Raw genomic sequence first — 23,699 nt, forward strand, 5'->3', positions numbered from 1 at the left:
AAGGGGATTCTTGAATTTGAATAGAGAGATGGGATTAATGGCCTCTAAATTTCCTTCTAAATCATATGATTCTATGACCTCCATGTATTTCTCTAACAGAATACTGAGAAGGAATACGCTGTTTTAAGATATCTTGCTTCAAGTAGATTTAGACAGTGTGTAATAAATTGTTTCTCTTAAAATTAAGATCGCCTTGATTTAAATTTAGGTCAGATAGATGATTTGGCTTAAAAGTCCAGGAAAAGGACAGATAATTATGGAATCCACACATAAAATCACTGAAATTACTTTATAATTATGTCTTATAAAAACACATACAATGAGTTCATCCACTGCTTAAATGTCAGCCCAGGAAGAAGTACCTTAATTGTATTTGTTTTGAGCTATTTTCAAGACAAACAATTCCAAGAACTACAGTCTGGTGATCTCAGTTTATTAGGAAGCTATACACTTCCTCTGCAAAGGAGTATTTTTCTATGTGTATAGTAAGGAATAAAAAATATTTGTTTTGTGATACTATTTTAAAACAGTGCGATGTAAGACATGGGAGGGATAAACATCACATATAACAACTGTACATTTAAAATATGTAATTCATTCATTTACTTCTGACATTCTGTTAGGAATGGTCACATTCTCCAATATTTCTATATGCACAGTGTTGTTTGTATTCAGGTAATAGGAAAAATATATTCCTGAGAATTGCACAAACTATTCCATCCTAAAACAAATAGCACGACTAACCTTGACTAGTAAAAAGTAGTGGAGTATAGTGGCTCTGAGTAAATTCTTGGAGACAGACTGCTGGGGTTTAAATACCTACTTGGTCACTTAATAATTTAATGCTTTTTTTGTAAATCAGTTATCAATTTCTCCTTTGTAAGACAAAGATGAGAATAGCAACTAGTTCAAAAGATTATTGTGAGGATTAGTGAACCCATTTAACAAAATGCCTGGCCCACAGTAAATGTACAAAAAAAATCTTTTCTATTTTCTGAATACATTCAATTTTAATACCCTTAAAAAGTAAATTGATTGATTATCTCAATTGATTATTTATCTTGGTGTCAGGCAGTCTAAAATGGAGAATTATGGTCCCTGTCTGAGTAAATCAAGTAAATATATCCTTTATACAAATAATCTGTTTATTTCAGTTAAGTGTTTTTTGACACGTTTATTTAGCACATTTTCTACAAGAGAAAATCATTAAATGAGTAACTTCTCCCATTCAGGCCACTCATGTGTGAATTTAAATCAAACTTGCTACTACTAAATATACAAAAAAATAATATTTTCCTCATATCAAGCTGATAAAATATAACATACCCATTAACAGGATCCACCACAATCCCTCTGGGATGGGACATTTCTCCTTCTAAAAGAGTCTTCCGACTCTGAGAAGCTTTTTCCAGCCTAGCCACATTAATGGTCTTCCTATGACCATCATTTGTCCAGTAAAGGTTATTTCCAATCCAGTCCACAGCAATGCCTTCCACATTATCAAGATCTGCAAAAAGAAAAAACAAGAGAGCAACACATTTTACAATAGTGCACACTGCTTATGTTTTAGTTAAGAAATGTTTAATTCAAAAAGGAATGAATTCTGATTCATGGGTTCTTTATAGTTTGATTTTGGAAAATATCATTCCATAGCATATTTTTCAATTTTATTTTGAATGCCATTTTATGTGAATGACAGGCCCTGTCTCGGTATATTTTAAATGAAACAGTGATTTGCAGGAAAACAGGAAAATATACGGGATGGCACAGCAAAGGGAGAAAGTTCCCAGAACATAAATATAGTGATACAGACTGTTTAGGAAAAAAAAAAAAAATCGAGTAGTATGAACAAGTACTACGTTCAAAAAGTAAGCATATTGAAACTTGCAATATATAATCTGAGTAATCAAAATAATAGGAATGCCCTCTTGCTAAGAGATGACCAGGTCCAGCACACCTTTGAAAGCCCCGAACAGGTTTTCATGATGGAACTGCATGAACAGTGAATCCCAAAGAAACACTGAAATAATTCTCTATATTCTAGACTTACTTTTTTAAGATTTTATTTATTTGATGGGGGCGGGGAGGAAGAGAGCACAAGCAGGGGGAGGGGCAGAGGCAGAAGCAGGCTCCCTACTGAGCAGGGAGCCCACTGACAACGTGAGGCTTGATCCCAGGACCCCAGGATCATGACCTGAGCCGAAGGCAGACGCTTAACTGACTGAGCAACTCAGGTGCCCCATTCTAGACTTATTTTTAAAGGACACTACTCAGACTTCGGTAAGATACAGGCAGTGGTAATTCAAAGGAATATTATAAATACATAATCTTATATGAGTTCAACTAATTCAAACCCTTTACAGAAAGGAAAATGCCAACACTTTAAAGTGAAGGGTTATCGTCTATTATCACACAAGAAGTGGTAGAATTGGAACAAAAATCCAAGTCAGATGATCCCCAGTGTACAGATCTTTAAAACTGCACTATTCCTGGGGTGAGTCCTGCTCTCGTTTTTTGCGATTTGATGAACAACCTTCCAAACTGTCTACAACATCATAAAGGCAGTTCCATTTCTCTGCTGCATAAGAAATTACTGTGAACTCCTTTTCTTCTCTCAAAACCAAGGGAGCCTTTGTCTCTTTTCCTCCCAGGGATGAGGTAGAGAACTGGAGCTTACTGGACAAAGCACTAGAGACAGAAGTGCTGATTGACACGCTATGGGCACATCTCCCTGATATTCCCTCATATGCACATGTAATAAATATTTACTATTATCCTGTTTTTAAATCATGACCCTTCTGGCCTTGGAGAAAAATAAAATTTTCTTTGGTGACCCTTCTGCTCATCAGCATGTGCCCTGACTCAGGGTGACTAATACAACATGTGATTTGATCTAACTGAAAATCCCATTATAGTGAATCAGATATGTTCTCAATTTCACTAAGCTATCTGCTTCATTACCATCCCGTATGAGTCATTTTCACAGGTTAATTGTGTCTATGCTTAGAAAAAAAAAGTTTAATTTTGTCTTTACTTTATTGACACTTAATTTTACTGAGCACTTTCCTGCTCTGGCATAATGGAAAAATAAAAGCTGTTTACTCTTTTCCTTTATATTTATTAATAGTCTGTGGCTGATTTTTATCTCGTTAGTCAGTTTTCAAAAATTGTATTACATTTGAAATCTACTCCAGCAAGAACACTTCCATCTTCAATAGCCCTCTTATTTTTATAACTTTTCCTGTTGACATCTAACTTGACACTTTTTATTTATTTTTCATATGAAGCAGTTGCAATACTATGTGGATTGAAATTTTATTTCTGACACTTGGGTAAGCAACTCAGTTACTTTGATGTTTAATTTCTCCACTCATCAAGTGAAGATAATCATAGCACCTACATCACAAGGTGATAACAAGGGGTAACTTAGCTACTGCATGGAAAGCACTTAGCATACTGCCTACAATATTGTCAATTCCCAAAATACGTTAGCTTTTACTCATTTATCAGGATAAAATAATTCTATATATGCCCTGGATCTTTGCCTTATGAGTGTTACTTGATAGAAATATTCCTCATATTTTTCTCTCTGAAAATGATTATTTAATAACACTTCCTTGCATTTTGACCAGTGGCCAACTTTGCCTAGAAATAGTATATGCAGAGTCGGCTGTGAATAACTAGTAAGTAAGAGTGAAATGGAATTGAATTCCAAAATTGGGAGGATTCTGTCCCTAATTATATTGGTTGCTTTTTCTTTGAAAAATGAAATGCTTGAACAGCATAAAGGAGTGATTAGGATCACAAGTTCTGAATTACAAGGCCTAGGCTCTGCCACTCACCATATTTCTGAGTGAATTCACTTAACCTTGCTGCTCTTCAATTTCCTAATCTTTAAAATGGGTGTAATGATAGTGTTTAACTCATAGGATTGGCTTAGGATTAAATGAATGAATATATGCAAAATCCTTAAAATAATGATTGGCATATGGTAAATGTTACATAAATATTGTTATTAATATTATTACTAATAATATCATTATCATTATAATTTTCCCCTTAGCTACCTATCTAGTCTTTTAAGATAGCAATGAAACAATTAGCTTAATGGTTCTTTTTAAAGATTTGTTTATTTATTTGAGAGAGAGAGCAAGAGTAGGGGAGAGGCGCAGAGTGAGAGGAAGACAGAAAATCTCAAGCAGACTTCTGCTTAGTACTGAGCCTCAAGCGGGGCTCAATCTCACAACACTGAGATCATGACCTGAGCCAAAGTCAAGACTCGGAGTCTTAACCGACTGAGCCACTCAGACACCCTGGCCTAGTATTTTTTAGCTGTGTGTGTGTGTGTGTGTTTTGTTTGTTTGTTTGTTTGTTTGTTTTCCATTGTGGGAAGAATGAGGCTGAATAAAATTCTAAAATAAAGAAACTCATAAAACAGTCTATGTGCAAATAGGAACTCTTTCTAGGCTATCTTTAATAAGGTATGGAGATATTTCTTCTCTTGTAGGACAAAGACTGAACAACTAGTGAATCCCTTTTTCAACAACTATACATTGATAAAGAAAGTATTCTGACTTCATACCATTCAGTAGCTGCCTTTTTTTTTTTTTAAAGATTTTATTTATTTATTTGAGAGAGAGAGAATGAGAGAGAGAGAACACATGAGAGGGGATAGGGTCAGAGGACGAAGCAGACTCCCTGCCGAGCAGGGAGCCCGATGCGGGACTTGATCCAGGGACTCCAGGATCATGACCTGAGCCGAAGGCAGTCGCTTAACCAACTGAGCCACCCAGGCAATAGCTGCCTTTAATGAGCCAATGACTGATGGAACACTAAAGCAATGACATAGGACACTGGTTTTATGTAAATTTGATTTTTTTATTGAAGAGTTTGGTTGGAGCCTACCTGCAATGGACTATTAGGGACTCTATGACCAAAATCCTTCAAACAGGTGATCAGGACATAGGAAAGTTGTCACTCAAATTTCAAACAAACATGGATGACTACAGAGATTTGAGTTACCAGCTTGAGAAAACACATGACTTCAAATATAAGAAAGGTGTTTGATAAAGTTGGTGAAACTTGATAGAGTAGATTGCTTTGATATCTTTGGGTAGAGTTCAAGTATTCTACATTCCAAAATCAACATTCACTACTATATTATTATTATTATTATTATTATTATTAAACTAATAGCAAACAAAGATTATAAATGTGTATTTTTTAATCTGGCAAAATTGCCCTTAAGTTTAACAAAATACTCATTTTCATTTATCAGTAGGGAAGGACTCTCAACAGGTTTGTAACTCCTTCAAAAAAAAAAAAAAAGAAAGAAAGAAAAAGAGAAAGAAAGAGAGAAATTCCAGTAGATAATGTTTTCTTATAATTTTTAATTAACATATTTACAAGTTCCATTCTAAGTGAGAATTGAGACAGTTATCTATATACTTCAGATTAAAAACAGACTTTTTAATGCACTCTGTGAATGCATACTGTTTTGATTAACGTACTCTTTTGGCTCAAATTATTAAACTTTCCATCATTTTTCCTTTGTAAATATTGTTCTGGTATTTTAAGAATAACTTTTAGGGGCGCCCGGGTGGCTCAGTTGGTTGGGCGGCTGCCTTCAGCTCAGGTCATGATCCTGGAGTCCCGGGATCGAGTCCCGCATCGGGCTCCCTGCTCAGCGGGGAGTCTGCTTCTCCCTCTGATCCTCCCCCTTTCATGCTCTCTGTCTCCCAATCTCTCTCTCAGATAAATAAATAAAATCTTTAAAAAAAAAAAAAGAATACCTTTTATAAATGGGCCTAATATATGAGTGGTATGCTAAAACACACACACACATATAATCAAAAGCTAGACTTTTCACTTAAGTGAAAAATTCTTGAAGATAGCAATTTGTTATAGGTGGTATCTATCATTTAGGAAATGAGAATGAATAAGAGATAATACAATTTATGTAAATTAAAGAGAAGAATTATGTGGATTTAAAAGAAATAAGTAATTAGAAAAGTTATTTAAATTAATTTAATACCTAGACTAGATAAAATAAGCATTTTAAAAAGAGTAAAGAAAAACATAGTTCTAAAACATCATTACAGGTCTGATTTGTATCATTACACATTTTATGGAACAGAAGAGGATTAAAGTTTTATATATTTAAAACAAAATTATTTACTTTAAAAAATGGGTCCCAGATTTTTTTTTTTTTTAAACAGCAAAAGCTTTAGTTTTATTAAGGTGTATAGACTGGATCTCCAGAGTAATCCATAAGTCTTGATCCTTTATAAGAGACTCTGATTAACATAGTGAGGAATTAATTGGAAATTATACATGATAATTGGCATTATAAAAACACAATGCCTATATTTTCCCAATGTATCCTTAAGGATTTTCTATCCTTAATGTGAACATTATTTTTCTGAGTTGGAATCAAGTATTACAAAAGAGTTTCCATGAGTGCAGAGGATGATCACATGCCTTAAATAGTATGCTAGGTAGACATGCTTAGGGCCAGAGATGCTTTACCTTGCCTCAAAGTCAGCACTTGGACAATTCAGAGTCAGCACTTGGACAGTTCTCCTGCCTCATATTCATGTAGTTCAATTAATCCAAATCCTCTTTGTGTATTTCAATGTGCCCTGAGGCATCACAGCTTATATGTATCTGACATGAGTGAATGAAGTTGATTTAATTAATAGTGTGGCAGTTAAGTTTGCCTGCTGAAATTCCTATCTCCTGAGGTTATAGGAATCTTTGGCCAGACTGAAGTCTTCTGTATTATCTGTCCCCCATGGCCAGCTGAGGCTGATGTTCTCATCCTCATTTTCATTCCAGGTCCTTCCTCAGATCAATTAATAGGTCCAAGAGGGTAAATACACAAGCTCCTCTCAATCAGAACAAAATACTTTGTTGTTGTATTCAAAGAGATGTGTAAAGTGCATATAGGGTTTTATTTTAAGATGAACAGACTATATTAAAACATAGTAGCTTCCTTTTATCATCACATTGTTAGTTTCAATTTGGGACGAGGGTGATACAGATTGTCTCTCTATCACATTCACATATTTCGTCTTTGATGCAGTGATGAGCATAGGTAAGATTAATGAGAGTATCACGGTAAGCATCATAGTTACCAATAAAGTAATCTAAAATGATAATTAAATGGATGGTTTCAAGAGTTGTTAAGAACTGAGTTTTTACCCTACTTTCAAGCTAACAACTTAGTCCATTATTGGTTCATGGATGATAGTGGAAGACACAAGACTTGCAAGTCAAATATAAAGGGCTTTATTACTCATGGAATAGCAAGCAGTATGGTCTTCGGCAGAACTGATATCAGTTCCTTTTACTCCAAAGTCCCGTGGGGATGACTGGGTTGGGCCATTATAGATGTATTCACAATCAGTGAGTTGTATTACAAAAAATAATTCTGAAGTTAGAAAACTCAAATCTTTTTATAAAGGGCAATAAACAAGGCTGCCCTTTACACTGTAGGTGTAAACTATCTCTTCTTCCAAGGCTCTTTCCTATACAAACATCCTTGAAAGAATACTTCAGACTAGGGGCGCCTGGGTGGCTCAGTCGTTAAGCGTCTGACTTTGGCTCAGGTCATGATCTCGGGGTCCTGGGATGGAGCCCCGCATCGGGCTCCCTGCTCCGCGGGAAGCCTGCTTCTCCCTCTCCCACTCCCCCTGCTTGTGTTCCCTCTCTCACTGTGTCTCTCTCTGTCAAATAAATAAATAAAATCTTAAAAAAAAAAATACTTCAGACTAAAAGGCAATAATTGCCTCACTCCAAGACATGCATAAATGTGAGTGATTCATGGAGAACTATCTCCCAAGAAAAGTCATAGAAGTCATAAATTGGTATTCTTTAATAAATGTAGACAGATGAACAAACAAATTAGTGTGCAAATATGACTACAAATAATAATCATTTTTGGGTTCCAGGCTATTACTCTTATGGGAATTATTTATTGATTTATCCTACCACATCTTGAAGCATTTTGTTCAGCTAGCCATGTGTAATAGTTAATTCTATGAGTCAATTTGGCTCGGCCAAGGTATACAGAGATCTGGTTAAACATAAGTCTGGATATTGCTGTGAAGGTATTTTTTAGGTGATATTAACATTTAAATCCATACACTTGGAGTAAAGCAGATTACCCTCCATAATATGGGTTAGTCTCATCCAGTTAGATGAAAGCTTTAAGAGAAAACAGACTAAAGTACCCTGAGGAAGAGGGAATTGAGTTTCTAAACTATCTTCAGACTTGAGGTACAAAATCAACTTTTCCCTGAGTCTACAACTTGTCAGACTACCCTACAGATTTTTGACTTGCCATCCTCCACAGTTGTGCAAGCCAATTCTTCAAATTATCTCTCTCTCTCTTTATGCATACATCCTATTGGTTCTGTTTCTCTGAAGAACCTTATTACACCTGTGACCTGGAAATTATTTTGCTGAATGCTCTGAGCAGAAGAAAGATACTCTTCACATTCATTATTTTCAGATGAAATTCTGGAAAGTACACACTATGGAGGACAGAGATGCTTCCAATTTAAGAGTGCGTTACAAACATGCAATGAGTATATAGCTCATTTTTATAATAACCCACTACTAATTTTTAAATAATATCAGAGTTGTATTGTAAATATTTTTAAATGTTTTTATTTTTTGTAAATTTTGACATGTTGACATCTTTAAAAGAACTTTTCCAGCTAGAGTGAGATTACCTGTCCTCGGGATAGTCAATTCTTAGAGACAGCGAAGGGCCCAGCCAGGAACATGCCTTTGACATACAAACTAACCAACCCATTTAGAAGAACTGATATTGTTAAAATGTCCATATTTCCCAAAGCAATCTACAGATTCAATGCAATCCCTATCAAAATATCAACAGCATTTTTCACTTCACTGGAACAAATAATACTAAAATTTGTATGGAACCACCAAAGACCCCAAATAACTAAAGTAAACTTGAGAAAGGAAACAAAGCTGTAGTTATCACAATCCCAGATTTCAAGATATAGTAATCAAATGGTATGATACTGGCACAAAAACAGACATGTGAATCAATGGAACAGAATAGAGAGCCCAGGAATAAACCCTCACCTATATTGTCAATACCCCTCAAAGCAGGAAGAATGTATAATGGGGAAAAGACAGTCTCTTCAATAAATATTATGGGGAAAATTGGATAGCTACATGCAAAATAATTAAACTGGACCACTTTCTTATGTCATACACAAAGATAAATTCAAAATGGCTTAAAGACCTAAATGCGAGACATGAAACCATGAAACTCCTAGGAGAAAACAAAGTCAGTAATTTCTTTGACATGGGCCTTAGCAATATTTTTCTGGAGTTGTTTCCTTAGACAAAAGAATCAAAAGCAAAACTAAACTACTGGGACTACCCCAAAATAAAAAGATTTTACACAACAAAGGAAACCATCAACAAAACAAAACAGCAACTTACTGATGAGAGAAGATATTCACAAATGATATATCTGATAAGGGGTTTGTATCCAAAATATGAAAAGAACTTTTACAACTCAACACCAAAGAAACCCCAAATAATCTGATTAAAAAATGGGTAGAGGACTTAAGTAGGCATTTTTCCAAAGAAGACATATAAATGACTAACAGACACATGAAAAGATAAACAGGTATGAGACACCTCATACCTGTCAGGATAGCTGGGATCAAAAAGATAAGAAACAAGTGTTGGAGAGAATGTGGAGGAAAGGGAATCTTCATGTACTGTTGGTGGGAATGCAAACTGGTGCAGCCACCATAAAAAACAATATGGAGGGGCACCAGGGTGGCTCTGTTGATTCAGTGTCTGACTCTGGGTTTTGGCTCAGGTCATGATCTCAAGGTAGTGAGATTGAGCCCCTCACTGGGCTCTGCTCTCAATAGGGAATCTGCTTGAGATTCTCTCCTTTCTCTCCCCCTGCTCATACTCTCTTTCTCTCTCTCTCAAATAAATAAATGAATCTTAAAAAAAAAAAAAAAAAAAACAGATTGGAGGTGTCTCAAAAAATTAAAAATAGAAATACCATATGATCCAGTAATTCTACTACTCGGTTATTTATCCAAAGAAGACAAAAACACTAATTCAAAAATATATATGCACCCTATGTTTATTGCAGCATTATTTACAATAGCAAAGACATGGAAGCAACTCGTGTACATCAATAGATGAATGGATAAAAAAAATGAGATGCGCACACACACACACACACACACACGGATATTACTCAGCCATAAAAAAGAATGAGATCTTACCATTGCAACATGAATGGACCTAGAGGATATTAAGCTAAGTGATATAAGTCAGAGAAAAACAAATATCACATGATTTCACTTATATATAGAATTAAAAAAAAATCCATAAAAATGAAGAAAGAAGGAAGCAAACAAAACAGAAATAGACCCATAAATACAAAGAACAAACTGATGGTTGCCAAAGGGAGGTGGGTGGGAGATGGGCAAAATGGATGAAAGGGAGCAAGAGATACAGGCTTCCAGTTATGTAATGAATGAGTCACAGGGATGAAAGGTACAAAATAGGGAATACAGTCAATGATAATGTAATAGGGTTGTATGTTGACAGATAATAGCTCCACTTGTGGTGAACATAGCATAATATATAAAATTGCCCAATCCCTACATTGTACACCTGAAATTAATGTAACAGTGCGTTAACTATACTTCAATAAAAGAAAACAAAACAAACAAACAAAAATTAACCAATCCAGAGCCATACCTCTTCTATCTGGCCTGCAGCCCAGGAGGCAATTGTCCTCTGTTTTAAAATCATCCCCTGGCCGGATACCAGGCAACTATTACCCCCGTCATTTAAAATCCAGTGGAATTATTCACACTAGCCAGTTCTAAAGTGTTCATCCTACCCTGTTTTACCTTTCCGCCAGAAATGCCAATAAAGGCTGTTAGTTACGCTTTCCCCTCATTCCTGTCTTTGACCTTCCGACCACTACCCTGTTGTCTTTCCTACGTGGCCCTGTGTGTTGTACCGTGCTTTCTATCTCTCAGACGGGTGAATATCATCAGCTTTGTTTTCCTGAGCCTCTCCTCGGTCTCCTGTCGTGGCTGCAACTGACTAACCATCTCATGAAAGAATACAAAATATGCATCCTCATTGTGAATGGGGAGAGAGAAAGTAATTTCCATTATGCCCTTTTACCAACCAATTCTGCCTACTTACCAAGAGAGAACAGAGCAAAAATTGCTTTAACTTCTGAACACAAAATAAAACAGCTATTCTTGAATATTCCTTTTAGTCCCATGAAATAAGTTATAATTTACGAAAATAAAACATTTTGGAACTTATTGCATTAACACTAAATTACTCAATCTCTTTCATAGTAGATGAAAAGGCAACTACATTAGAAGTTGCTTGAGCAATTTAATTTCATAGAAAGTGACTTTTTTATTAGTTATGTTTTCTAGTATGTTTCATAGTTTTGAATTTGGTCATTTAAACATTCAAATAGTTGTACCACTTCAATTGATACTTTTCACAGAACTTTTAAAAGAAAACAAAGTAGCTCACACTTTGCCTAGGCATCATGCTTTAGGGAAAGATACTTATCATTAAATTCCAAGTAAAGCCAGAGGCCTTAAGTCTTCATTATATTTATAATTACCATGACAAAAAAAAATGTGTGACATCCCCCTGGAACTTACCTTATCATCCTAAATTGAACCAAAATATACTTGTTTCAGACCCACATTAATACCCACAGGGAAAACAAAATAGGCAAAATACGTGTGGGAGTAATAGGTAAATGAGAAAAAGGAAGTCCTTAAAAATTTACCTTGCAAAAATCCTTCTATAAATATCTAAGTAAACACACATAGTAACAACCCTCAATGGTCCACAGGTAGCCTTACAAAACTGAAGCAGTGAGTCAGGGAAAAATGTAATAATAAAATAGGCAGGAAACTAGTTATAAAGTCAGTATTTTAAAGATAAAATGAAGCTAAAGAATCATATAGTTCAGTGTCTACCCATTGTATAAATAATGAAACAAAGCCCCAGAAAAGTAAACTGATTCACAAGGACCCCATTAAGTTAGTAGTCAAATCAACTACTTTATGTTAAAGTTTGATCTCCAGAATTGTAAAGAAAAATTGTAAATTGAAGCAAGAGTCAAAGAAAGTTAGTATCAGCAATGATTCATTAAGAAAAAAAAAAAGTGAGACATAAAGGAGAAGGGAGTGGAGACAGAGTAAGGTCACTGAAGGGAAGGATGTTCTACCAACTTTCCAATAAAAATCATTATTCTCAATAAACTATCACTTTATTTTCTTTCCAAAATATATTTGATGGCCCACAATGTAGAGAATAAACAAATGTGCATATCAAGGAAAGTCAAATATTAAAATAAAAAAAAAACTGAGGTGCTCTTATTGGGTACATAAGAATGAGAAGATGTAAGTACTAAATTCATTACAGAAAAGCCGGTGGAATTTGGTTAAGGTCTTTAGTTAATAGTATTGTATCGGAATTACTTTTCTGGTTTTGGTAACTTTAGTACTGTTATGAAAGATGTTACTACCAGGGGAAAGTGTGAGGAATACATGGAAGGAAGCTGCACCATTTGGCAATTTTCTACCAAACTAAATAAAAGTAGGTCATTAATTACTTTTTAAATTACTTTTATAATGTAATAAAATAAAAAAAAGAATGGTTTTAGAAATGCATTAGTGTTGATATACAGCAGCTGTCAAAAGCTAGATGTAGCATAGTCTGTAGAAAAAAGGAGATAGTTAAAACTGATATCAATGCTGTGTTTTGTGACAATTTTGGTGTAGTAAGTTAAGTGAATCCATACAATTCCACAACAAAACCATAAAAGAAATTTGTGCAGAATAATTTACATATGTAAGTATATAGTAGGAAACCATTCAAGGTAGGTATGCAACTATGCAAAAAATATATTAATAAAGTTGTGCAGGAAAATGAGATGTTGATGTAGAGAGCCCAAGAAAGTATGGCAAGATGAAGATATCTCATGTGTACCCATTAAAAATCACAATGAATTTTTTCATTGATAATGTTGCCAAAGTTCAAATGAATCATGAGAATATGTACAATTTTACAAGATTCCTAAAGAATCATCAGGGAAGCTCATTCTACGACCAATTTTAGTAAATACCAAAATAACTTCAAATAATAGTGATGAAAATAAGTAATGATGTATCTTATTGTTCCTTATTTTAGAACAAAAAAGAATCACTGTTCAATCATTCTTAGTTCTGTTTAATCACTTTAGTTACTATTTTAAAAGTAAAAGTAATGACAGCCAAAGTAAAGAACCTATTCAATGAATGTTGCATAGCTACCATACCTCCAGGCATGGTTCTAGACCCTAAGGATCTGTCAATGAGTGAAACTAAAACTTCTGACATCTTGAAGCTTACATTATAATGTAATGTTAGTTTCACTCACTGACAGAACCTATTCACTGAATAGGTTCTTTACTTTGGCTGTCATTACTTTTAAAATGTATCATGTGATCTCACTGATATGAGGAATTCTTAATCTCAGGGAACAAACTGAGGGATGCTGGAGTGGGGGTGGGGTGGGAGGGATGGGGTGGCTGGGTAATAGACACTGGGGAGGGTATGTGCTATGGTGAGCACTGTGAATTGTGTAAGACTGTTGAATAACAGACCTGTACCTCTGAAACAAATAATACATTATATGTTAAAAAAAAAAAAAAAGAAGAAGAAGATAGTAAGAAGAGAAAAATGAAGGGGGTGGGAATCAGAGGGGGAGACAAACCATGAGAGACTATGGACTCTGAGAAACAAACTGAGGGCTCTAGAGGGGAGGGGGGTGGGGGGATGGGTTAGCCTGGTGATGGGTATTAAAGAGGGCACGTGTTGAATGGAGCACTGGGTGTTATACGCAAACAATGAATCATGGAACACTATATCGAAAACTAATGATGTATGGTGATTAACATAATAAAATTAAATTAAAAAAAAAGAATAAATACTAAAGATTAAAAGTAACCAGAGAAAAGGGATAAAGGAATCCCTTTGGGCCAGAAAAATGTACAGATATATGGTTTTAGATGCCAGGAAGGGCTAATTGGGGAGGTAGTCTATAAGCAGAGACCTCTAAGGGGTAAAGTAGAGAGGCATGGGCACATCTGGTGGACCAGCATTCCAAACACAAGAAACAACACATGTAAATGCCCTAAGGTGGGACCATGCCCAGGGTGTTCAGGAGATGACAAAAAGAATATTAGAAAGGAATCACAGGGATATTATGGGTTATGTAGCAGAAAAACAAATGAACAGTATATTCTTTTCTCTAAATTTACAAGTCCTTATGTGGAAGATTCTTGAGGTGGTTCTATGTAAAATCCTCAAGAACAACAGAGATGAATGAGTCTTCATTATGACTTGTGCTTATTTCCAGCATCTTATTTGTGAGTATTGGGAGAGGCAGTCCCCGATGGACCTTCAGCGTCCTTGAACCTCCTTGCTGAGTGTGCTGCACTTTAAGGCTTATCTGTCTTCTGATACTGAACAATTTCTAAAGCTAGTCACATGGACAACTAAGTCAAGAAAAGCACATGGTAATAACTGTGTAATTGTTTACTCCACAAGGGGCTACTTGCTGTTTGGCACAAAGTTGGTTCTTTGCTCTAAAGGTACTGCTACCTAGGCCACGGGATTCTCAGCTATAGCACAATCCCGTGCTTGCTCAGCATCCATGTAGACCTGACATCACCCCATGAGACCAGGGACAGGGACCAGCATCACTATGCTTACACTCATGCTATTTGCTGTGCTGTGAGTGATAAATTATCTGGAGTCTCATATTCTCACTTTCTACTTTTGACCCCTACGCAGTGGTGCCAGTGTGACTCCCTGCCATCCTCCATGACAGGGTTTCTCAACATTGGCATTTTGGACATCATTCTTTGTCAGATGGGACTCTTCTGTGCATTGCACAATGTTTAGTACACCAGCCTCTCTATACTAAATGCCAGTATCATCTCCCTCCCCAGTTGTGACAACCAATAATGATTCCGGAAATTACCAAATGTCCTGTGGAAGACAAAATTACCCTTGCTCTATGAGATTGAAGTTCTACCTTTATTTTTATTTTTTAAAATATTTTATTTATTTATTTGAGAGAGAGAGAGAACATGAGCTGCCGGGGGTGGGGGAGGAGGCAGAAGGAGAGGGAGAAGCACACTCCGTACTGAGCAAGGAGCCAGATACAGGCCAATCCCAGGACCCTGAGATCATGACCCAAGCGGTAGGCAAACCCTTAACCAACCGACTGAGGCACCCAGGCGCCCCGAAGTTCTACCTTTAAAGTAAGTGATATTCCTCAAACTCTTTTTAGTCCATTTTAATTTTCTATTTTTTTTTAATTTTTTATTTATTTGCGAGAGAGAGAATGAGAGACAGAGAGCATGAGAGGGAGGAGGGTCAGAGGGAGAAGCAGACTCCCTGCCGAGCAGGGAGCCCGATGCGGGACTCGATCCCAGGACTCCAGGATCATGACCTGAGCCGAAGGCAGTCGCTTAACCAACTGAGCCACCCAGGCGCCCATTTTAATTTTCTAAATATGAATTTTCTTGTCATCAAATAGAGTTCTTTGTAATTTTTTTTGGCAAAATTGAATAAGAATAGTAAATTAGGTATCTATAGTTTGTAGTAAATACAAACTACCATGCTTTTTTCAAATATGCAGTCTCAAAGTGGATTAAATTTCATTGAAATTCCATATATCTAAAATACTTTAAAAAGAGAAACGTTAAATATTCCATACTAATTATTGTGATAAATATTTGGAAGTGTTTGTCTCAGAATGATATATTTTTCATGTATATCTCTGGATATCTTTTTTTTTTTTAATCTCTAAAAAGGGTATTTTTTTAACCTGAAATAATAGTAAGCTAAATTTTACAATTTTAAATTCCTCCTTTGGGGACAAATTACAAATACCTCAAATGGCTAAAACATTAAGGTAACTGTTTCTGATTCGAAATGTGTACACTCTTCTTTGATGTACAATCAAGGTTTATGAAAGCTCATTGTAGTAACAGAGATAAAAGTGCTAATTCTGATGCCAGGAATACACTGCTATCCTTAGGAGGCAGATGTGTATGAACCAAAGAAGAAAACAGATGTGTATTAATATATTTCATATAGTTATCAGACCGTCTCCACACATTAGATATGCTAATATCACTACAATATATTCATGCAAGTTATCTAAATATTGCACATTACACTAGATGACAGCTAATTTGTTGTTTTATATCTGAAAAACTCAGAGCCAAAATGTATATTTTGATGAGAACTTTGGTTCTTTCCAATTGCATAGGAATAGTGAGGAAAAATAAAAGTTAATAGATACGGAGAAAATAGTTGGTAGGTGTTTAAGGAAGGTCTGAAGTAGTCATCATTCCTTTTTCTTTCTTCCTTCCTTTCTTTCTTTCTTTCTTTCTTTCTTTCTTTCTTTCTTTCTTTCTTTCTTTCTTTCTTTCTTTCTTTCTTTTTTTTTGTGAGGGGGCAGAGAAGCAAAAGGCATAAGGGCACATAATGTAGTTTTCTAGTCTAGTTGTGAGTCTAGAATAAACCTGGTCTCTGATAAAGAGATACCACATGCTAGTTTGCCATTGCAAATCTGGAAATAAATGTAACTTCTGTTAAATGATTTTGTTAAAATATTTTGAAGAGTTTAGGGTTATATTTTTCCTTCTCTTAGTCATATATGAAACCTGTGTTTTCAAGTTATTTTCCAATATATTGTTTCCAAGACCTTGTCTTGGTCACTGATGTATCTCCAGGACTTAGAGCATCACCTATCTATAACATGATCTCAATAAATATTGGTTGTCTGGGAGAATATATAAATGAATGGCTCACCATCACCTCATGAATAATTTCAGTTTTTCTTCCAATGATATGCAATTCCTTCATAATTATCTGTCACTAACCTCTGTTATCAGCCCTATGATCCGAGCACCTGTTCCATATTACACTACTTTTAGCTACTTGATGTGCTGTTTGATTCAGCAGTTTAACTTTAAACTTTTTAAGGGTAATTATGAGATAAAATTGATGTTTTCCTTTTGCTTCCTTTTAACTGTATAATCCTTGAAGTAGTCCTAACGTGAAATAATATATAGGACTTGCCAAAGTAATTATGTGTAGGTTAAGAAATTGGTCCCAAAGCTATTTTTTTTAATAACCAATTAAGTCATAACTGAAAGTAGATGTTTATTAAGATATAAGAAGCAAAGATTGTAGCACAACTAGCCCACAGTAAGACATACCTTTAGTTAGAAAAAAAAATCCCTCATGTAATATAAAAGGAAGAAATTCAATGATATAAGATTTGGGGGAAGGGTTTAGCAGGCAAAGAACAAACTAAACTAGAACAACATCCATCTAAGAGGTAAGATGAACTTTTAGGGCTTTTTTTTTTTTTTTTTTTTTTTGCTATCTATACTTGAAGAAACCAACTTATATTAGTATGAACAAAAGTTGCAGTAGCTGTATTGAAACTCTTCTCTTTTATTTTAACATGCTTACCCATATTCTTTATTTTGTAATAGTTGCTTTCTTTTAAAATAGAAGATTTTGGTCCAATGCCAGCAAGACACCTAGATGAGCATGTGGGGACAGCACTGAAACCAGAGGGTGCTGCAATTTGGACCACATCCAGACATTCTTGGTCCCATGCTGGGAAACGCAGTACTGGGCTTCTGCTGTGCAAGAAGAGAGGCAGGGAAACACCTCTCTCAGAGGGACTGTCTGTCCCTTGTGCTGTGGGAAGACAGTGGGCATGAAAACTCCTCTCTGCCAAGCAGCAGAAATGTGCCTTTCCTTTTTGCACAAGGAGAAACTGCCCCTGGTTTTTATGGAAATAGTAGACACTTAAAGATGTCTCAGACAGTGAGGCACATTCAAATAGTTTTTAAAATGATATTTTGTATGTCAAATGTAACATTTAAAGTTTTATTTATTTATTTGAGAGAGAGAAAAAAAGAGAGAGAGTTGGGATGGGGAGGAGCAGAGGGAGAGGGACTGAGCACAGAGCCTGATACGGGGTTCGATCCCACGAACCTGAGATCATAACCTGAGCTGAAACCAAGAGTCAGATGCTTAAATAACTGAGCCACCCAGGCACCCCTATAACATTAACTTTTTAAACAATAAAATTGTTTTGCCAAAGAAAGGAAGATATGACTGCATTTCATGTTTTACATATTCTAAAATGACAGTCAGGTGTGAGTAAAATAATTCACATGGCCCTTCTTAAAGGTACCACTATAAACATTTTATTAATCTTTCTTAAAAAATCGATATAGTAACATATAGAGAATCATCCTGCCTGCAAAAAATATTTTCAACTCTGCTTACTTTTCAGTTTGTCTTAGGGTTTGTTCATATAACTATATAGCTTTACCTCATGCATTTTAACTGCTACTTAGTATCATTCATAGCAAAAATGCATCATACCTCTTTTGATGGACATTTATGCTATTTCCAATTTTTTGTTATTACAATAATGTTATTACAAATTTAAACATGTGTACACATCAATTGGATAGATAACCAATAATGGAATTGTTGGGCTGAGCATTAAATATAATTTAATTTTGATAGATATTACCAAATAATACTTCAAAACCATTGTAACAATTTACATCTCCCCAGTAGTGTGGAAAATATATTATTTTCTTATTACCTAATACTATCTATTACCAATTTTTAAAAATGTTTAATCTGATAAAGGTGGAAAAGTCCTATTTTATTGTGTTAATTTAGATTTTCATGATTAGTATAATGCTGAGCATCTCTCTATGTGCTTAATTAGGAAATTTGTATTTTTTTATGAATTACCTTGACAAATATTCTTTAATTTTTTTCTGACAGTGTTTTATTCTGTAAAATAATCATTCTTTTCTGTTATATATGTTGTCAAGACGTCTGCGTAGTTTATTTTCTCCTTGCTTATAAACCCCTTGTCATTAAATATATATATATACACACACATATATATACATATAAATATATATATATATAATTTATTTAATAGCCTCTGGGTTTTATGTCTTAAGAAAAATGTTCCATATTCCAATACCATAAAAAAACACATATTCCTAAATTTTATATTTTTTGTGCTCTTTAAGCTTTATTTTTGTACGCTTTTGAGGTGGACTCTTTTTTTTTTTTTTTTTTTTTGGTTCACTTAAACAAATAGACACGTCTCAACCCATTCTTTTTGTGTGTTTTTTAGGGGCACAATTAATGCCAGGGGGGATGGATTGAACTGAATCCATTATTTTTAATTCACTTAATTATTAAATTGCTTTAAAGATTGCCTTAAGGCCTTCTTTTTAAAAATCTTTTTTAGTCTTGGGGCACCTGGGTGGCTCAGTCGTTAAGCATCTGCCTTCGGCTCAGGTCATGATCCCAGGGTCCTGGGATCGAGCCCCACATCCGGCTCCCTGCTCAGCGGGAAGCCTGCTTCTTCCTCTCTGGCTCCCCCTGCTTGTGTCCCCTCTCTTGCTGTCTCTCTCTCTGTCAAAAATAAATTAAAATCTTTAAAAATAAATAAATAAATAAAATCTTTTTTAGTCTTTATTAAGATCATAGGGTTCTCCCTTTCACCTCTGATATTTGAAGTTTATACTTGTGATGGTTTAGGCTATGGTTTCTTGCTCTCTGGTCGATATGATCCAATATGTACTCTAGCTAGAAAATTCTCATTATTTCTGATGACTCATGGTATACTTTTTTCAATTTCTCAGTGCTGTTATCAATATATTTTGTTAATATTTTCCACTAATTTTTATTAATATAGAGGGCAAAGTCTGGCTTAATTGTCTGCTTGGTCTTATATATAGTCCTTTGATTCATTTGTAATCTGACAGATGCATTAAACTAGAATGCAGATTCTTTGAGAACAACAATCTTATAATTTTAGATGAACACCTCACCTACTATCTGGCAGATCTTTGGTAATTAAATAATGTTTTATATAGATAAATAAATAGAAATCTTAGCAATAAATAACGGTCAGATTTTCAGATAGGCTTCCTGTACCATCTCTTTAATAACAGATTTTTTTCTGATAACATAAAGCATTAAGCTATTTTTCTTTTTGCAAAGTGAAAACTCCCATCATGACATTTATTTATTTATTTATTTATTTATTTATTTATTTATTGGTTAAAAGATACAATATGAGCTTATTAAAAATAGAAAACACAAATCTTTTTGCATCAAGTGAAATTTTTTTATGTGTAAACTGTGGATGTTTAAAGCATCACAAGAGATTCAGTGTATTCATAAGTAGTACTCGGTATTTTTAAGAATTGCTTCTAACGCTAAGGTGAAGGGAGATAAAGCAGTTTTTAAAAATATTTCAATCTTAGGGGGCGCCTGAGTGGCTCAGTCAGTTAAGCGGCTGCCTTCGGCTCAGGTCATGATCCTGAGGTCCTGGGATCGAGCCCCGTGTCCAGCTCCCTGTCAGTGGAGAGCCTGCTTCTCCCTCTCCCTCTGCCTGCCACTCTGCGTACTTGTGTTCTCTCTCTCTCTGTCAAATGAATAAATAAAATCTTTAAAAATATTTCAATCTTGTTCTTTAAATTCCCATTTGCATTAATGAATTATAGACATATAGCATTGGGCTTTATTTAGGATGCAGAAAGCTGCAAAAGAATATTGAAACACATAACAATAAGAGAAAGTCCAATAACCTACAATATCATAACTTTTCTTGAGTTCAAATGAAAGCTGAGATCCCAAGGCAACAAGATGAAATATCCAAATGTGACAGGCCTCTTCCAGGCATGAAGTGTTGTACCATTGGCAGAACAAAAGAGGAAAAGGAAACTGCCATAAAAATAGACATTTAAGAAAGATAAAATGGTAAAGAATTCTTAAAACTAAGTTTGCTTTAATCGAAAGTTTAGAATTCTTGAGACAAACCAGCACAAGAGATTTCTTTTGCTGAGTTCACAAGAGAAATATTGAAGGCATAGCAGGAAACCTGAGAGAGATCCCTGTGTGTCCCCAGTCTCTTCTCACATACAAAGGAAATCCCTTAAACCACTGGGGATGGAGAAGGAGACTTTCCCACTCTTAAAAGCAAGACAAAGATCCACTGACTGTGAGGAGGGTATAGAAACAAAAAATCACCTGCCACAGGAAAAGGTGCAGGAAACCTTCCCTTCCTCAAAGGCAAAGCGATCTGTAAAGATTAGCTACCCTTGAGGGAAGGATAGAAGCCAGAGCCATGTGACCCTGAGGGAGGGGTAGGAAAACCCTTGGTCCTACCACAAGTTTGTTAATTCAGAACAAGCAACACTAGTCTTGGAGAAGAGTAAGAAACCCTACTGCCACGGGTCCAATCAAAGGTACACTGATGCTGAGGGAACAGGAGAAGCAAAGCTGTTCATCCCTGGAGGAAGCAGAGTAAAGTTGCTTGAACCCATAATCTTGGGTTCATACAAAAACGAACAGCAACAGCAACAAAACAAAACAAAACAAAACAACAAACAAAAAACACAGATATTTGCTACTATCCTGGGGCCTGCAGCAGCAGATCATTTACAGGCCAGGACTTCCCACAGAACACGGAAGACACTGGCTGCCAAGGGAGAAGAGGCACAGAAAGACCCATCTCAAAACCCCGGACACGACACAGGACCTGAGACCAAGTCTGAACCAAGAAAATGGAGAGCCCCTCTTCTACCCAAGAGAAGCTTCTCACTTAGTAACAGCACAATAATCTTACTGAGGGAAGGGTAAGAGTATAGAGAGAGATCTCTTAGTAAGGCTGCTGTTAATGGACTGTTGAAAGCTGAGGAATGAGCAAGCATACTCAAGTCTCCTCATCAAGCACAAGGTAGTATCAGCCCATCACTGGAGGGATCTGAAAGATTTGGTTTACCAAAGGTAACTATAATAAGAACAAAATCTAGGGGCGCCTGGGTGGCTCAGTCGTTAAGCGTCTGCCTTCGGCTCAGGTCATGATCCCGGGGTCCTGGGATCGAGCCCCGCATCGGGCTCCCTGCTCGGCAGGAAGCCTGCTTCTCCCTCTCCCACTCCCCTTGCTTGTGTTCCCTCTCTTGCTGTCTCTCTGTCAAATAAATAAATAAAATTAAAAAATAAAAAATCTTAAAAAAAAAAAATAAGAACAAAATCTAAATCCAATCCAATTACTGAATAGAGTGACCAAACTCTCCACACTAATAACTGACAGAAGAGATATGCTTCGTCTCCAGGCATAAATTTTACTAATTTGAATCTCTAAGGTGTTTTTTTTTTTTAATTCACTGTTTGACATTTAATAAATAATTATGAGAGATACAAAAAACAAAAAAGGACAGACAACTCATTGAGATAAACTGGTCAACAGAAGAGGTGCAGCTGTCAATAAAATCAGACCCTAAGATGACCTTGATGTAGAAACCTTCAAATTAAAACAATGAGTTATCAATATACACCTATTAGAATGGCTCAAATGAAAAAGACTGATAATACTGTGTGCATTGACGAGAAGGCAGAACAACTGGAACTCTCATACTTGGATGTTGGGAAAGTAAAATGATCCAGCCACTTTGAAAAACAGTTTGGACACACTGAAGTTTGGCATTTTCGGTTTAGCATTTTCTTGTAAAGTAATACATAATCTTACCATATTGCCAGGCAATCCACTTTTAGAAATGAAACACATGTCTACACAATGTATTGTATACAAGTGTTTATAATAGCTTTTGTCATAACTGACTAAACTTGAAACAAGCCAAATGAACATCAACTGGTAAAGAATAAAAAACCTGTGGAACATCCATACATAACCCAACATAAAAAAGAATGAATAGATACATTCAACAACATGGAGGAATCTCAAAAGCATTATCTAAGTGAAGCAATCCAAACTCAAAAGCTATTCACTATATAATGAAACTGTCTGACATTTCAGAAAAGGTAAAAAGAAATAAAGAAAAATTAGACCAGAGTAGAAATTAGACTAGTAGCTGTTAGGAACATGAGGGAACTTTCTGGGGACATGGAAATATTCTAATTTGATTGTGGTATTGATTGTTCATCTGGATACATTGAACTATTTCCTTAAAAAAAAAGGTGAATTTTACTATATGTAAATTATGTTACAATAAACCTGATTTTTAAAAATAAAATTATAAAAACAGCTAGAGATTATCAGAAGAAAAATACAGGTATTCAGAATAAAATTTGTAGCCATTTTTAGATAGAATAAAAGAATACCAGTTGATACAGCCAGTGTGGTCAGAAAAAAGAAAGAAAGAAAGAAAGAAAGAAAGAAAGAAAGAAAGAAAGAAAGAAAGAAAGAAAGAAGAAAGAGAGAAAAGAAAAGAAAGAAAAGAAGAGAAAGAAAAGAAGAGAAAGAAAAGAAAGAAAAAAAAGAAATCCATTACTTAATGATTTTTGTTTATATGATACCAAATAACTAATATGATTGACATTTAATCCAATATTTTTGACTCTAAATATAGTTAAATATACGTGGCAAAGCTTATCGTCAAATCAATCTGTGGTAGAGAGGTTATAGAATGTATACACATATGGCTAGGTGCACTAGTTTGCTTCTGCTAGAGCCCACTCCCCATAACCCAACTTGTTCAACTC

At 35.3% G+C, this 23,699-nt stretch overlaps 1 protein-coding gene across 1 annotated transcript in view; it reads right to left on the reverse strand.

Annotated features, from left to right (window-relative positions):
- Nucleotides 1–23,699, reverse strand: part of LRP1B (LDL receptor related protein 1B) — a 1,839,752-nt gene that overhangs the window by 736,130 nt on the left and 1,079,923 nt on the right. Inside the window, exon 12 of the mRNA XM_045868938.3 lies at nt 1,327–1,507. Coding sequence (XP_045724894.2) covers nt 1,327–1,507 — 181 coding nt within the window. The remainder of the gene's footprint in view (nt 1–1,326; nt 1,508–23,699) is intronic.

The sequence above is a fragment of the Mirounga angustirostris genome, unplaced genomic scaffold, assembly GCF_029215605.1.
Source record: "Mirounga angustirostris isolate CCGP_5_RB_7025 unplaced genomic scaffold, mMirAng1.0.hap1 SCAF_3, whole genome shotgun sequence".
In the NCBI taxonomy this organism is placed as follows: Eukaryota; Metazoa; Chordata; class Mammalia; order Carnivora; family Phocidae; genus Mirounga; species Mirounga angustirostris.